The sequence below is a fragment of the Phyllobates terribilis genome, unplaced genomic scaffold (assembly GCF_046119375.1).
Source record: "Phyllobates terribilis strain yellow unplaced genomic scaffold, ASM4611937v1 Scaffold_7__3_contigs__length_470593459, whole genome shotgun sequence".
Lineage (NCBI taxonomy): Eukaryota > Metazoa > Chordata > Amphibia > Anura > Dendrobatidae > Phyllobates > Phyllobates terribilis.
The window spans coordinates 85,515,871-85,533,395 of record NW_027362767.1 but is presented as its reverse complement, the minus strand read 5'-3'; the positions used below and the strand labels follow the sequence as shown (position 1 = coordinate 85,533,395).

Below are 17,525 nucleotides of genomic sequence, written 5' to 3'. Positions count from 1 at the left end.
AGCTGTGTGTTACAATAGTCACTTTTCTCAATACAAGTCTATGGGACTCAGAAGAAGGCTACAGAGTCTCCTTCTGAATTCCCAAAGACTTGAATGGAGAAGATTTTAAAAAGTGTCCTCCGCGTCACACAGTAACCACTGTATGATTTGGCTGGTCACAACTGCAGTCAGTGGGTGTTGGAGCGGGACTGAAAACGGGTGTAGACACCCACCGGTGACTGTGACTCCATAGATTACGTTCACATACATGTTCCCTAACAAAACAAAACAAAAAAAACGCTGGAGCGGTGCTTTAAAGGAAGTGACTAAAGTGACATAAAAACATTGAAAAAACACTTAGGAAACTACCAAAAAACATTAAAAAAGACAATTCAAGAAAAAATAGCTGGCGTTTCCTGAAGCGGTTTCCGATTAAAAACCTTGTTAGATTTGCCTGTATGGAAAAGACATTTTGTGCACATAGTCTTATGGTCTTTACCAAGGAGGCATTGCTTACCGAGCAATAATGGAGAGCAGCCTAGACACACATCCCCAGAGAATGCAGTGAGCTGTGCCCCCTTTGTAGACAGGGCTGTGGAGTCGGAGTCGGTATAAAGTGGACCGACTCCCAAAATATATATTCAATTGGGTACAGTAGTACAATGCAGGATGTGCTGTAAATGTTTTCATAAGAATTTGGTAAAGTTATGAAATGTCCTATAATTGTCTGTTCTGCTCCTGATCTAAGGGTCTCATCTTTTAGCTGAGATAAATCTGTTTTGCACTTTATGTACACGCTCAGAAGTGAGGAGTCGGAGTCAGAAGTCAGAGAAATTGAAGAGTCAGAGTTGAGGTTGGAGTTGGTGGTTTGGCTTACCGATTCCACAGCCCTGCTGTTTAAGGTGGTACACTAAATACTAAGGCTGGTACCTTTGGAACTTTATTTTGGACTTTTTTTTTATGAAAAAAACTGAATACTCAGGGGAACAGTGGAAAAAACAAACATGAGCAAACACTGGACACTTTTTTTTGGATTTGGTGACAGTTCTTTAAATGGGTTTTCCCATCTGAAAAACTGATGGCATCAGGGTCAAGGAAGTCATCACTTTATGATCAGTGGGGATCTAACATTTGGGACCCCCATCACAGAATGCAACTCTGGTGTAGAAGGGGACCTAGCACTGCTTTTTTGCTGTGGGATGAATCGCCACCAAAAGGGTAAGTTCACATGAGAAATAAAAAAATAGTTTTGAGCTTTATCCAGAAAAGTGCAACAATTTTTTTCTCACTTGTCATCCATATACAATCCATTTTTTTACAGCAGCAGCTTTTAATCATTTACAAGACCATTTACAGTTTCCTATGCTACAGAATTGCAATGTATATGTAAAAAGCGGATGTTATACTGTGGCTCTGTACGACATCTTTTTTTTTTTTCACACCCGTAGACTTGAATGGGTGAGTCTCATCAGATTTACAGAAGAAACTAGCGCATTCTGCATTTTTTTTCACACGCAGATTCGATCGGTGTTGAATAACAAGGGTCCGAGTGATGTTAGTTTTTTTTCTCGGACATCACCCTTACCGAAAATACGGTCATGTGAATGAGCCCTGAGCCTGAGACGTCAGATCTTTACTGATATTAGCGATAAGTCATCACTCTATGAGCTGTGGAAACCTCTTTAAATTCCAATCTGACCTGAGCGGCCAAGTATAGTTATCGGTGATTTCACACAATATCCCTATGACACCACAAGCAAGAAGTGTTATCAAGGGGGAGAAACTGCAGGTCCGTAAATTCAGTGCACTAGTAAATAGGAATCCATCCAGGACTGTTCTTGTATAGTAAAGGATCTCTTCAATCAGATTTCTGGTCATTTTCCTTTCAGATTTTTCGGAACAGACCTATACATAGAATCAGGTCTAATAATGGTTTATGATACAACATAATACAGTTACAGTAATGATCTCTCACTGTGCTGCCATTTCACATGCAATGATGCAGAGAAGATACTTCTGAATTGTAGAGATATCAGATTATGACACATAGTAACATCAGCTAATGTTGCAACTTGTCACTATTTCATTACTTTCCACATTAGTCATGCACTGCAGTTTATTCTGAACGCTCGGTTACAGTACGAATATGGGCCATATTCTACAATAAAATCCCATAAATTTATTGCTCAGGATTTTACTTCGACATATTAACACTTTCATGACAGTATGGTTTTACACTTTAGAGAGTAATTCTGATGGCAGAGACTGACATAGGAACCCATATTACATGAAGCAACAAGTATCATGGGGGGAGAAAGTGAGGATAACTTTTGTTTCCACTATTGATAAACTTTAGGAAAACTATTACTAATAGAAAAATAGCATTGCTGTGATCACTGTGGGAAAGTGAGCCAGTACAGTGACCAAACACAATCTGGGAAGAAGGGGTAAGATACTGCTGCAACTACTGGAGAGATGCGCTCATAATACACCTGAGGAGCCTGTTGCTGTGTGTTTGCTGTATGCCTTTTATGTTAAAGGCGATGTCTGGTTAGAAAACACCCTAGAACATTCTGAATTAAAGGGGTTGTATGGTCACAACATATTGAGGATCTTATCCACAGGTAGGTCATCGATATCAGATCGGTGGGAGTCCGACAACACCACAATCAGCTTTTATTTGCTTAAGCAGCAGCCACATGTAGACCCTATTAATGGAGCTATATTCAAAGTGTAGCAGCTGCTGCCAGGTGCTACAGAGCAGCTCCTATTATTGGGTGTCTCCTATTGATGGGTATTAGAACCCCACCCATCTGATATTGGTGACCTATTGATGGAAAGGTCATCAATATGTTGCAAATGGACAACCTCTTTAAAAGGTTTGTCCACTAGTGGACAACACCTTGTTAACAGCTAAACTGTCCATCATAAAATAAAAAAATGGTACATTCTTTATGCTGTTCCTTCAATCGCAATGCCATGTCGTGGCATTATTATACCATGTGACAGCTGAAGCCAATCAGTGGCTGCCGATCGGCTGCAGCCTTTTCTATTCCGCCAGAGTGAACTTCTGCTCTGAAAGAATGCTGAAGGGCCACAGCAGTAGTTGATAGTTGGCAGTAGTAGTTGATGATTGACTGCAGCGGTCACTTGACATAACAATATCACAAGACCACACTTGAGACATGGCACTGTGATTGGAGGAACAGAAAGCAAGTATATATATATATATATATATATATATATATATATATATTATGTTATGACTGAACAAATCCTTTAACAACAGGCTAGAATGAGAGATAGAGGGTTCAGTATGAGAATCTCTGGAGGACCAGGCTTATCCATGAAGTACAAGGACATATGGGTTATTCTCCCATCCAAGTGGTGGTGCTACAGGAGAGATGAGCACCTGTTGCAAGGTTTCCCGCATATTATCGTATTTTTGGGGTACCTATCAAATAAAAATCTGCTAACCCACTTAAAGGGATTCTCCGCAGTGGACAAATCAATCTGTAGTTTAGCCCCCTGTGCTGAAAACTACTGACCAATGCGAACAATACAATACTTGATAGTATTTACTTGCAAGGAAAACACAACAAAGTACTAAATAAACACTGTAAAAAAAAAAACAAATTCTCTAAACAAACACTTCCAAGTATTGTGCCAATCTCTGTAAAACATCCAGTATCTACAGAGGCGGAGAGAAGAAGATTTAACTTGCTGAATTTGTGATCTCCTACACCAGATTGTAGGCTGCCTTTACTTTTACTGAAGATGATCCCACACTTTACAACGCGGGCACGACTACAGCTTTACATGTTAGATTGGAAAATATTATGACTAGAAAATAAATGAAGCTCCAAGTGCATAATAATAATATATAATGTGTAATGCAAGGTCTCTACCAGTCAGCAAAAGCATCCCATCACATAAGGGGCAAAGGTGGCGTACAATTTTATATGAAATGAATGGTCACTTCTAGAAAAAAAAATATTCCTTTTCCTGCAAAATACCCCCAAGAGAGGACTGTGGATATTAGTAGGGGAGACATTCTTACACATATAAAACTGGACATCTGTGCAAAGGGACATTTGAGCCATGTAAATACGTCTTGTGCAAGTAGCCGTTGGCATCAGATCATACACGTGGCTACAAAAAGAATTCCTCATGCAAGATGGGCCATGAGAATACCTAGTAAAATGAACAGGCATTTGGCACAAGCAGCAATTTCCTCATCATTCGACTCCTCGCTTATGACTGTAACCAGTTATAGGAGGGTTTTAGTATATTGCAGCCAGACCAGTCACTTCAGTCTATGTCTACCAAAATCTGCTCTGTATATATGTCACCGCAATACAATCCCCTATCTGTGAATAAACCCTGTGCCAGTCTGATTATGCTCATGCACCCTGTGCCATAACCTATACAATAGCTAATCTGTGAATTAGCCCTGTGCCAGTCTGATTACGGTCATGCACCCTGTGCCATAATATATACAATCACCAATCTGTGAATATGCCCTGTGCCAGTCTGCCTATGGTCATGCACCCTGTGCCACAATCTATACAATCACCAATCTGTTGATAAGCCCTGTGCCAGTCTGACTATGATCCTGCACTCTGTGCCACAATCTATACATTCACCAAACTGTGAATTAGCCCTGTGCCAGTCTGACCATGGTCATACACCCTGTGCCACAATCTTGCAATGTGTGAAGATCAAACATCTTGTGACTGATGTGCCATCCTGTGCCACACTATGCCAGCAGACACTTCCCTGCACTCTCTGCCATTGAGACATCATGTTGCTATCTGATAATTAACCTGTAACATGCTAAGAAATGCAGTCATTCACTCTGTGCCAATTTGCCATTGTCAGCCGGCATTTAATCATTGCAGATGTTTTTTTTCCACAATGTCAGTGAAAACCCAATGCCAATTATAAATTGCCGTGAACTCTATAACACCCAGTCATTGTCCAAAGGTGTTGTCTAGGATACTAAAAAGTTAATCTGACCGCAGGAAATATCCTAAAATAAAATAATAAAAGCCATATTAGCAGTCACATCTATTATCTGCATCAAAGTAAACAGAAACCAGCGAGGACCACAGGACTGGTGGCACTGGAGCGGCGAGGGAACCTGATCGAGGATTGTTATTTTTTTACCATATTACTTGCTGTCAGATGTTTTGTTATCATCACGGACAACCCTCAGTGGAGTAACTTGGAGGTAGTGGGCAACAATACAAAATCTCCCACAGGGCCCCCAACTATCACAAGACATTAAAGGGGATTTTGAGCTTTCAAAAAAGTAAACCCCAAACAGTTAAAAATGCTTAAAACTATCAACAGAGCGGGTACTCAGCTTCCCCGGCCCCAGTGCCAGCCTGGGTTACCAACCGCCCAGAAATTCCAGGACTGTCCGTAAAAATAGGACGCTTTTTGCCCTGGTCGTAAAAAAATGTAAGGCATACGTGATTTTTTTTGAAGCTGAAGAAACATATACAGATTATTATGATGTAATTATCATTTTGCATTTCACAGTGAATGCAGCTGATGTCTTCATATCAGAATTATGGGCTGTAGACATGGATCACTTATAACCATAATGATTTATTATGGTTTTCCAATGTGTCCGTAAAAAATATTGTCTGTCCGTGACTTTTTGATAAGCTGTCCAGAAAAAATAAAAAGTGAACTTGGCAACCCTGGTTTCAGCTGCAATCTGCTGCTTCAGTCTGGTGTCACCGTGCCAGCCAAAACACTGAGTCCAGAGCAGCAGCAGGGAGCCATCACTCAACCCGGAGAAGGAGAGTACCTATTGTGTTTCTTGTTTTAGGGATTTTAAAGCAATTTGGGTCCACTTTCTTAAAAGTGGAAAACCCCTTTAATTGAATTGGTCTGCGCATATTAATTAAAAGAACCTCTTGGATCCCCCAAGCTCCAGAAACCGAGTGTCACTGCAACCCCTGCACACACTAAAGTCACACCCCTGACAACCCCTCTAAGGATGCATTGTTTGCAAAGTCAAAATTGTCTAACATGATACAACACTGTATATACGCTGCCAGCTTCAATGTGTCATCCAGCCCCTGTGGTGCCACTATGGCAGCATATACTGGGTTGTGCGCTGACATTTAGCACTATTCTGCACCCTGTGCTAATCACACACCTTTGTTTGGACACTTCCTGCAACTTATTCACTGCTCCACTCAAGCTTCAGCACCTTTTTCTATTCCGCCTGTCAACATAAGTCATGCACCCTGTGCCAGTCAGGGTACGGGACAGTATGGCACCCAGTCATGCACCCTGTGCCAGCCAGGGTCCAGGACAGTATGGCACCCAGTCATGCACCATGTGCCAGCCAGGGTCCAGGACAGCATGGCACCCAGTCATGCACCATGTGCTGGCCAAAGTCCAAGACAGCATGGCACCCAGTCACGCACCCTGTGCCAGCCAAAATCTAGAACAGCATGGCACCCAATCATGTACTCTGTGCCGGACAGAGTTCAGGACAGCGTGGCACACAATCATGTACCCTTTGCCTGCCTAAATTCAGGACAGCGTGGCACCCAGTAATGCACCCTGTGCAGGACAGAGTTCAGGACAGCGTGGCACCCAATCATGTACCCTGTGCCAGCCAAAATTCAGGATAGCGTGGCACCCATTAATGCACCCTGTGCCGGACAAAATCCAGAACAGCATGGCATCCAGTCATGCACACTGTGCTGGACAGAATTCAGGACAGCGTGGCACCCAATCATGCACCCTGTGCTGGTCAAAATCCAAGCCAGCATGGCACCCAGTCACGCACCCTGTGCCAGCCTAAATCTAAGACAGTGTATCACCCAGTCATGCATCCTGTGCCAATCAAAATCCTGGACAGCATGGCACCCAATCATGCACCCTGAGCCAGCCAAAATTCAGAACAGCGTGGCACCCAGTCATGCACCCTGTGCTGGCCAAAATTTAAACAGAGCGGCACCCAGTCCATACCACACTGTCCTGGATTTTGGCCCATGCAGCGTGCATGACTGGGTGCCGCTCTGTTCTGGATTTTGGCTGGCACACGGTGCATGACTGGGTGCCACTCTGTTCTGGATTTTGGCCCACACAGGGTGCATGACCAGGTGCCACTCTGTTCTGGGTTTTGGCTGGCACAGGGTGCATGACCAGGTGCCACTCTGTTCTGGATTTTGGCTGGCACAGGGTGCATGACCAGGTGCCACTCTGTCCTGGTTTTGGCTGGCACAGGGTGCATGACCAGGTGCCACTCTGTTCTGGATTTTGGCTGGTATAGGGTACATGACCAGGAGCCACTCTGTCCTGGATTTTGGATGGTATAGGGTGCATGCTGGGTGCCACTCTGTTCGGGATTTTGGCTGGTATAGGGTGCATGACCAGGTGCCACTCTGTTCTGGATGTTGGCTGGTATAGGGGGCATGACCAGGTGCCACTCTGTCCTGGATTTTGGCTGGTATAGGGGGCATGACCAGGTGCCACTCTGTTCTGGATTTTGGCTGGTATAGGGGGCATGACCAGGTGCCACTCTGTTCTGGATTTTGGCTGGTATAGGGGGCATGACCAGGTGCCACTCTGTTCTGAATTTTGGCTGGTATAGGGGGCATGACCAGGTGCCACTCTGTTCTGGATTTTGGCTAGTATAGGGGGCATGACCAGGTGCCATTCTGTTCTGGATTTTGGCTGGTATAGGGGGCATGACCAGGTGCCACTCTGTTCTGGATTTTGGCTGGTATAGGGGGCACCACTCATGCACCCTGTGATGGCCAAGGTCCAGAAGGGCGCAGCACCCAGTCTTGCATTCTCCTATGCCACTCAGCCACTGCCTGGAAGTTTGTGCCCCCTGTGTGCTGTGGAGGTGCACGTCCCCTTCCCCGGGCTCCTTACCAGGTTCTGCTCGTCGCTGTGCTCCAGGTCCACATTGCCCTGGCTCTTGCTCTCGGAGTCGCTGAGAAGATCGTCCTCCGAGTCCTCCAGGGCGGACGAGGAGCCGGTGGAGGAGAGGGAGGTGCTGGACACGGACAGCCGCCGGTTGGCGAGCTTCAGCAGCCCCTCCGTCCTCATCCCGTGCCAGCCGGGAACATCTATGAGGGGCGCCGCGGGGCTGGGGGGCGGCTGTGGCTCCTCACTACTGGTCACCAGCAGCTGCGGGATCACTTGTGTCCTCCGCGCAGGGTCCCAGCTGCCTCTCCGCGGCTCCTCGCACACCTCCCCGTTGCTCCTGTGCCAGCTCCCGCTGCCCATTCTCCTCCTGCGCCGCGGCTCCCTCTGCCCGTCCCGCTCCGCTGCGCACCGAGCTTCAAAGTAGAGTCGCAGCTCCCCGACGCTCAGTCGCTTCCGACCACTGCCTAGATTTGGAGAGATAGGGGGCTCCCCTGGACCCCCATTATGGTTCATTCCGCTGCCGTTCGTTACTTCTGTAGGAATCATCCAAAACGATGTGTCGCGGGGGGAAACAGAGGAAAGCGTGCTACAGAGAAGTGTGAGTGTTTGTCATAGAGTCCATGTGAGGAGCGCTGAGGTGGCTGCGATACACTGTACTCACTTCCTCCTTCTCAACCTGGGACTTGTTATGTGGGAGGGAGGGGAGGCTTCTTATCTGCATGCCTTGTGTTATAGGACAGGTTTTACTACTCTGTCCTGACTATTGTTACTGTACACCGTGACCGGGGAACCGTGGCTACAATGTGAAAAATTCAGCTATTTCGAAAATGTGTAAAAAAAAAAAAATCTTGTGAAAAATTAAACATTTCCTAGTAAAAAGTTCCCTTCCTACAAGTCCCTGACAGGAATAAACTGTGCACACACGACATCCCGATATGGCGGGGAGACCTCGGGGATTCGAGACCAAATCGCAGCACGACCGTGACTCAAGTCTTCCTTAGGCCACGTTCACACGTTCAGTATTTGGTGAGTTTTTTACCTCAGTATTTGTAAGCTAAAACCAGGTAAAGAACAATCAGAGGAAAAGTATAATAGAAACACGTCACCACTTCTGTATTTATCACCCACTCCTGGTTTTGACTTACAAATACTGATGTAAAATACTGACTGAATACTGCATGTGCGGCCGTGGCCTTAGTGTCCCTCCGAAATATCCATGAGGCGGCGTACTCACCACGTCTTTAAGGCGGCAGAATCACTGAGGTTTGAGGCGAAGCCACTAAAGGAAAAAGGCGTCCGTCACTCTGAAGTGTCTTTTGAGGCGTTTTTGTGGCGCCTACACCACTATACACTGTACTTGCTACTATACTTCCAAATTAAGCCACCCGAAGAAAGAGCACGTGACTTGCCCGCTTCAGAAGTGACAGGATGGATCATGTGCACAGCAATGTCGTTTTTACATTGCGGTGCTCTATGTATACTTTAGTGTGACGCTTTTTCAGGCGGATTCCAGTTGGAGGACGTCGTTAGCACGTACCCTAATTTCAGGTTGTAGAGACCATTGTCACGTTTCCTGCAACTAGTGGTGTAACTAGAGTCTGATGGGCCCCGTTGCAAGATTTGGACTAGGGCCCCCCCCCCCACCCCCATCCTGGTATATATATCTACAGTGGGTACGGAGAGTATTCAGACCCCTTTACATTTTTCACTATTTGTTTCATTGCAGCCATTTGGTAAATTCTCAAAAGTTCGTTTTTTTCTCATTAAAGTACACTCTGCACCCCATCTTGACTGAAAAAAAAGAAATGTAGAAATTTTTGCAAATTTATTAAAAATGAAAAACAGAAATATCACATGGTCATAAGTATTCAGACCTTTTGCTCAGACCCTCATATTTAAGTCACATGCTGTCATTTCCCTGTGATCCTCCTTGAGATGGTTCTACTCCTTCATTGGAGTCCAGCTGTGTTTAATTAAACTGATAGGACTTGATTTGGAAAGGCACACACCTGTCTATATAAGACCTCACAGCTCACAGTGCATGTCAGACCAAATGAGAATCATGAGCTCAAAGGAACTGCCCAAGGAGCTCAGAGACAGAATTATTGTGGCAAGGCACAGATCTGGCCAAGGTTACAAAAGAATTTCTGCATTACTCAAGGTTCATAAAAGCACAGTGGCCTCCATAATTCTTAAATGGAAGAAGTTTGGGACCACCAGAAGTCTTCATTGACCTGGCCGTCCAGCCAAACTGAGCAATCGTGGGAGAAGAGTCTTGGTGAGAGAGGTAAAGAAGAATCCCAAGATCACTGTGACTGAGCTCCAGAGAAGCAGTAGGGAGATGGGAGAAAGTTTCACAAAGTCAACTATCACTGCAGCCCTCCACCAGTCGGGCCTTTATGGCAGAGTGGCCTGACGGAAGCCTCTCCTCAGTGCAAGACATATGAAAGCCTGCATAGAGTTTGCTCAAAAACACATGAAGGACTCCCAGACTAAGAGAAATAAGATTCTCTGGTCCGATGAGACGAAGATAGAACGTTTTGGTGATAATTCTAAGTGGTATGTGTGGACAAAACCAGGCACTGCTCATCACCTGCCCAATACAATCCCAACAGTGAAACATGGTGGTGGCAGCATCATGCTATGGGGGTGTTGTTCATCTGCAGGGACAGGACGACTGGTTGCAATTGAAGGAAACATGAATGCGGCCAAGTACAGAGATATCCTGGATGAAAACCTCTCCCAGAGTGCTGTGGACCTCAAACTTCGCCGAAGGTTCTCCTTCCAACAAGACAATGACCCTAAGCACACAGCTAAAATAACAAAGGAGTGGCTTCAGAGCAACTCTGTGACCATTCTTGACTGGCCCCGCCAGAGCCCTAACCTAAACCTAATTGAGTATCTCTGGAGAGACCTGAAAATGGCTGTCCTTCAACGTTCACCATCCAACCTGACGGAACTGGAGAGGATGTGCAAGGAAGAATGACAGAGGATCCCCAAATCCAGCTGTGAAAAACTTGTTGCATCATTCCCAGGAAGACTCATGGCTGTACTAGCTCAAAAGGGTGCTTCTACTCAATACTGAGCAAAGGGTCTGAATACTTATGACCATGTGATATTTCAGTTTTTCTTTTTTAATAAATTTGCAAAAATGTCTACATTTCTGTTTCTTTTTAGTCAAGGTGGGGTGCAGAGTGTACTTTAATTAGAAAAAAATGAACTTTTGAGAATTTACCAAATGGCTGCAATGAAACAAATAGTGAAAAATTTAAAGGGGTCTGAATACTTTCCGTACCCACTGTATAAATATATATATATAAATATATATATATAATATATATGTATATCCTCCATCCTGCTATATATGTCCCTTATCCTGCCTGGGCCCCATCCTGGTATATATATGCCCCATCCTAGTATATATATGCCCCATCCTAGTATATATAGCCTCCATCTTGGTATATATATCCCCCATCCTGGTATATATATCCCCCATCCTGGTATATATATGTCCGATCCTGGTATATGTATCACCCATTCTGGTATATATATATATATCCCCCATCCTGGTATATATATTCCCCATCCTGGTATATATATGTCCCATCTTGGTATATGTATCCCCCATCCTGGTATATATATAATCACCTATCCTGGTATATACATCCCCCATCCTGGTATATATATATCCCCCATCCTGGTATATATGCCCCATCCTGGTATATATATTCCCCATCCTGGTATATATATGTCCCATCTTGGTATATGAATCCCCCATCCTGGTATATATATATCACCTATCCTGGTATATACATCCCCCATCCTGGTATATATATTCCCCATCCTGGTATATATATGTCCCATCTTGGTATATGAATCCCCCATCCTGGTATATATATATCACCTATCCTGGTATATACATCCCCCATCCTGGTATATATATATGTCCGATCCTGGTATATGTATCACCCATTCTGGTATATATATATCCCCCATCCTGGTATATATGCCCCATCCTGGTATATATTTTCCCCATCCTGGTATATATATATCCCTCATCTTAGTATATATGCTCCATCCTGGTATATATATCCCCCATCCTGGTATATATGCCCCATCCTGGTATATATAAAGAAAATGATGAAGTCCGCTCACCTATAAACTCCTTCCCAGTGTTTCCTCCTTTCTGCTCGGATAGCAGCAGGCTGCTGCATTGAACACAACTTCAGACCAAAATCCAGCGAGTGAGGAGACTCCAGCGATGTGGTGTAATTAAAATTTCCATTTATTTGAAGGATGATATTTCCATAAAAAATGCACTTACAAAAAGAGCCAATTCACACCATATGGGCAAACAGAGTAAAAAAAAACAAGTTTTTTTTACTCTGTTTGCCCATATGGTGTGAATTGGCTCTTTTTGTAAGTGCATTTTTTAAGGAAATATCATCCTTCAAATAAATGGAAATTTTAATTACACCACATCGCTGGAGTCTCCTCACTCGCTGGATTTTGGTCTGAAGTTGTATCCTGGTATATATATCCCTCATCCTGTTATATATGCCCCATCCTGGGTTCTTTCCTGGTATATGTCCCCCATTCTGCCGCTTTTCTTTAATGCATAGAAAAAAAAAACATTATACTCACCTCCCATCTGGTCCCCCGCCGCTTGGCTTCCTCTTCTGACTTCAGCGTGCAAGCGACGGGAGCACATGACATCACTGTCATGCACCCCAAGTCACTTGCACGCTAATGCACTTCAACTGGATATGTGTCCAAGGACGCATATCCAGTTGAAGTTTCTGCTGGAGTCGGCAGACCTCTCACCCGCAAGGGCGACCGCGCTCATTGCGCCCCTGTTGAAAATGGTCTCTGATCCGCAGGCAGGATGTTATAGAGCAGGAGGAGATAATCAGACTGATAGACATTTTTGTGGAAAAAAATTCAGTAAACCTTGTATTTTATCCGTTGAAAACCCTGTTGCGTGTACACATAGGAGTCCAGTGGGCTGGTCCTACTCAGTGATTTACGTAAAACACATGTCAAACTCAAACACACAGAGGGTATTAATGAAAAACTTGGACAAAGTCACGGGCCAACCAGTATGCAGTATAATGGGCCCCACAAAGTCCTCCAAACAGAATAATGGGTCCCACATAGTCCTCCATACAGAGTAATGGGCCCCACATAGTCCTCCATACATAATAATGGGCCCCACATAGTCCTCCATACATAATAATGGGCCCCACATAGTCCTCCATACAGAATAATGGCCCCCACATAGTCCTCCATACAGTATAATAGACCCCACATAGTCCTCAATACAGAATAATGGCCCCACATAGTCCTCCATACAGAATAATGGGCCCCACATAGTCCTCCATACATGAACAAACAGTGGCCCACCATGTAGAGCTTAACGGACCACAGTATCTGGACAAAGTTGTCAAACCCTGGGCCGATAATTGCCTACTCACATATTTAATATATTGAAAAGGGAGAACAAATGAGTAATGTGCCATAAAGAGCATGATTTTATTAAATAGAAATTATATAATAACAAGTACGAAACATCACATAAAAGAGGACATAAAGTGCATGGTGCCTGATGTTGGGGGGTCACAAGGATGACAGGGCAAACAAAATGTGTCAACATATAAATATGTAAATAGGGGCGGTTACACATACATAGAGGAGGTGGATATGGGAAATTCAGTATAATATTGCATACAATATCAGTGTACAGTTGCATCAGATTATATGGGTGATACCAATTAGTGCCCAGACCACCCCCCTATATCAGGATCAGGTATGTAACTCACCCACAACAGTGTCCAAAAAGCCCTCCAGTCCCTGGAACCCCTCAGCAGAGGTAGAGATGATGGCGGCGCGCCCCGACGCGCGTTTCGCCGGTCTTTATCAAGAGGCGCATTCTTAGAGCGCCTGCAGGACCTACTTATATACGCCACTGACCCGTCATGTGATCCAAGGGTCAGGGGAGCTCATTGGAGTGTGATGGCGCGTGCGCCCAGAGCCACGCCCCCCGCCGCATGCACCCAAGCCGTCATGCCCCGGGCATGCGTCAGGTAGCGCGCCAAAAGACACGCCCCCAGAGGCGCGCCAGGGACATTGAGACAGCCGAGCACGGGCGCGGGGGAGCAAGGGACTGCGGCGCACGCACACTACTCGTAGAGTATGTATGCAGAGAGACAGCTGGCCCGTTTACAGCATATAAAAGAGAAGAGAGGAGACACGCAAATCCCTTTAAGGTGATGGCTTGTGCCGAAGTGTGCCAATTGCCCAATCATTTATATAACCATATGAACATATTACACTGAGGGCATAGGCCTATTGGCTACATCACCCATAGACATGAAGCCCCCAAAGAAACCCCATGTAAAGGGGGCACATAAGAAATACATATAAAGAACAGACCGACATAATAAACAGAAATATATAAGAATTAAATATGTCAAATCAGTCACAGAAGAAAAAGGGGGGGGAAGGGAAGAGGGGGGGGGTGAAAGGGGAAAGGGAGAAGCGTATGTCCTAGATCTCTTCCGCGCCGAATGCGTCGTGTCTCATGTTCCAAGTATGGTCCAGAATAAGGCACTCGCAGCTTGTTAAAGCGGTAGCACTGAATATACAAAGTAAGAAAAAGAGCAAAAGGAAATTAAAAACCAGATACATAAAAACAACAAGCTAAAACAACATCACTACCAGATGTAAAGCCGGAAAGGGGGAGCTGCGGGAGAGCATCAAAAAGCAAAGAGCCATAATCACAGAAATGGTGAGAACTGGATGCTCCTAGGGAGCTGGTTCTGGAGTCATCGGATCCAGCTGGGCCCCTGCTATGCGTGGAGACCAAACACACTGGTCCTAAGAGTTTCTAAAAGGCTGGGGCGGGTATCTCCTGGTTCTTACACGCTAGAATGGGCTGGGATACAATCTGGCATTCGTTATCTTCCCCTGAGCTAGAAAATCCATTTTGTGAAGAGCTGGGGGACATATAGTTCTTCCACAACTAGGTATTGAAATATAGTACCTTACACAAAGAGCCTGCCTCTTTGCGTGGGGGGTGGGACATCCAGTGTAGCTGGCAGCTGCTGTGTGAGATCTCACTTCTCGCTTCTCAGCCCCCTCCTTTGCAGCTGCAGTGTATTCAAAAGAGTCGGATTACACTGTGTATGGAGATCTCTGTAATCACTGTCACGTAGTACACAGTGATTGACAGGGGTTACCTTGAATATATTCACAGGGGGTGATTTACACTTTTAAATAGTTGTAAAATAATTTTTATTACATTTTTGCTTAATTTTTTTATTCTCCCTAGGGAAAGTGAACCTGCCATCGTTTGATCGCTTGTACTATATACTGCAAAAACTTTAGGCCATGTTCCCACGTAAAGGTAAATGCTGCATTTTTTCTGCTGTGTGGTTTTTTTTGTACAGAAAATCAATTGCGTTTAACAGTCCAAGCAAATTGAATGTGATTCCATGAAAACCTGTGCCCACTGTGCGTTTCAAGATGCTGTTGAACTGTGTTTTTTTGGGGGGAGGGGCATTTTTTGTTTATAGGCTTCTATGGGAAGCATGAAAAAAATGCATGTAAAAAAAAGCTCCTTCAAATCTGCAACAAAAATGCACCAAATAAAGGGAAAAGACAAAAGATATCTAAAAAAAAAAGCAATAATCAGAGATTGCATGTTATAGAACTAAGCTCAAAAGTGAAAAGATATTAGTTTTTCTTTAAGCCCAACTTCACTGCTATGAAACAGTGTAAGGTTTTATAAATGTGAGCACACAGCAGCCACTTGCTGGGTGCCGCAGTGACTTTATTATTGTCACAGGGTTATATACATTTTGCTATGTTTGAAAACATAATTTAAAGGGTTATTCCCAAAGTAAGTTATCCTCTATCCTCGGGATACCGCATAACTTGCTGATTGCTGGGTATCCGACCACTGGGACATCCGGTGATCCTGAGATCGTGATTCTGTAACCCCAAGAAGTGGCTGTGCAGCTCCATCTTTTAAGCATGTAGAAGTGGTAATCGGGATGCTCATATGATTGTATGTGGTATCTTAAAATACAAAGGCTCCTGAAACCACAAGAAATGTCCCATTGTATTACAGTCATTGGGGGGTGATTCCACCTGGCCAGCAAGTCTCTGTGTGATTTAAAGAGGTTGCCTGGGACTTAAACATTGATGACCTATCCTTAGGATAGTTTATCAGTGTTTGATCAACGGAGGTGCACCACCTTGCACCCCTAGCGATCTGATGTTCCCGGCAGGGGAACTGCTCGGTTACAGAGCTGCACAGCTGTCTACTTTTTAGTGGTCGCAGCTGGGTATTGCACATCTGCCACCTATTCAAATCGAAAGGAGGCGGATGTGCAGTACCCAGCCATGGCCACTATTCCATTGATGGAGCTGTGCTGTGCATCTCTGGGAACACTGGGAACAGCTGATCAGCCGGGTTGCTGGGTGTTGCACTCCCACCCATCAGACATTGATGACCTATCCTAAGGATAGGCCATGAATGTTAAAGTCACAGACAACCTCTTTAAATACAGTGTTTTAATGAAAAATAATTAGGATGTCATTTGGGGAAGATATGACATTATGATCCTTTGTAAGCATATCGTAGGGAAATAACAGGTAAATCAAAGCAGTTCTTTGATCACAAAGTAAGATAGAGTGTCTTCATGTTGGATGGGGAAATGAACAGGGACTCTTCTGTCTTAATCACGTATTTCAGAGATTTACATGGAAACCCCGGTGTAAGCGCTCAGCGTAGAGCACAGGATAAATGTAAGCTGAGCCTTACTGCAATCTTTGGGAGGCAGAATGAACAAATCAACAGCAGGTTAAGAATTAGTTTTATTTACTTTTTATGCCGTTTCTCGTGTGGTGATTAGACGACTTTATTTTTAGGGTTGGTGCGATTACAGTGACGAGCCCCCTGGGCCATGCGGTACTCGGTAGCCGGGCCGGTCGATGCTGGGGGATGTCACAGTGGAAGTGACCCGGTCCGTGACCCAGGGCGGTCAATAAAAGGGGAAAAGAGTAAGGGGAATAAAGTTTTTATATTTATAATGTTCGTGACGCCACCTGTGGTATGCGGCTGTATGGAGCCGCCGCTGCGGTGCAGATCCTCTGGAGCTGTTGGTGACACCCCATTACTCACAGTTGTCAGACTCCAGGTTCCCAGTACCAGGGTAACCTCCCACGCCGTCCTGTGTTTACCAAGGCAGGGGTTCAGCAATCTCTCAGCTGATTCAGGAGTACATAACACCCCATTCTGTGTGCCTTCCTTGGTCGTCTTCCTGCGCTGGCTCTCACCCTCCTGCCCTGCGCCTCGCAAGCAGTGTCCCAAGCCAGTAACCTCAGATGATTTTGGCGGGCAACGTGCAGTCCCCTGAATCCTATGCGGCTACCTTTTTAGCGATTTAGTTGCAGTTGTGAGCAGCTGCACCCTGAAAGTACAGTAGCCTCCGGTTTCTAGCTGAGCCTTGTAGTTCTCCACTAGTTAGGGGCCGGTCCCCTTTGCGGCCTGATCCCTCCACGTTCCTGTAAATTCGGGCGCACGGATGGCTTCCGCACTCGCCGTGCCCCTGGGATTCCCTCACTCCTGGAGC

General features: G+C 45.0%; 1 protein-coding gene across 1 annotated transcript in view; it reads right to left on the bottom strand.

Annotated features, from left to right (window-relative positions):
• ITPKA (inositol-trisphosphate 3-kinase A) overlaps positions 1 to 8,590 on the bottom strand; it is a 130,721-nt gene extending 122,131 nt beyond the window's left edge. Inside the window, exon 1 of the mRNA XM_073638921.1 lies at positions 7,891 to 8,590. Coding sequence (XP_073495022.1) covers positions 7,891 to 8,433 — 543 coding nt within the window. The 5' untranslated portion in view covers positions 8,434 to 8,590. The remainder of the gene's footprint in view (positions 1 to 7,890) is intronic.
• Between the last annotated feature and the right edge of the window lie 8,935 nt (positions 8,591 to 17,525).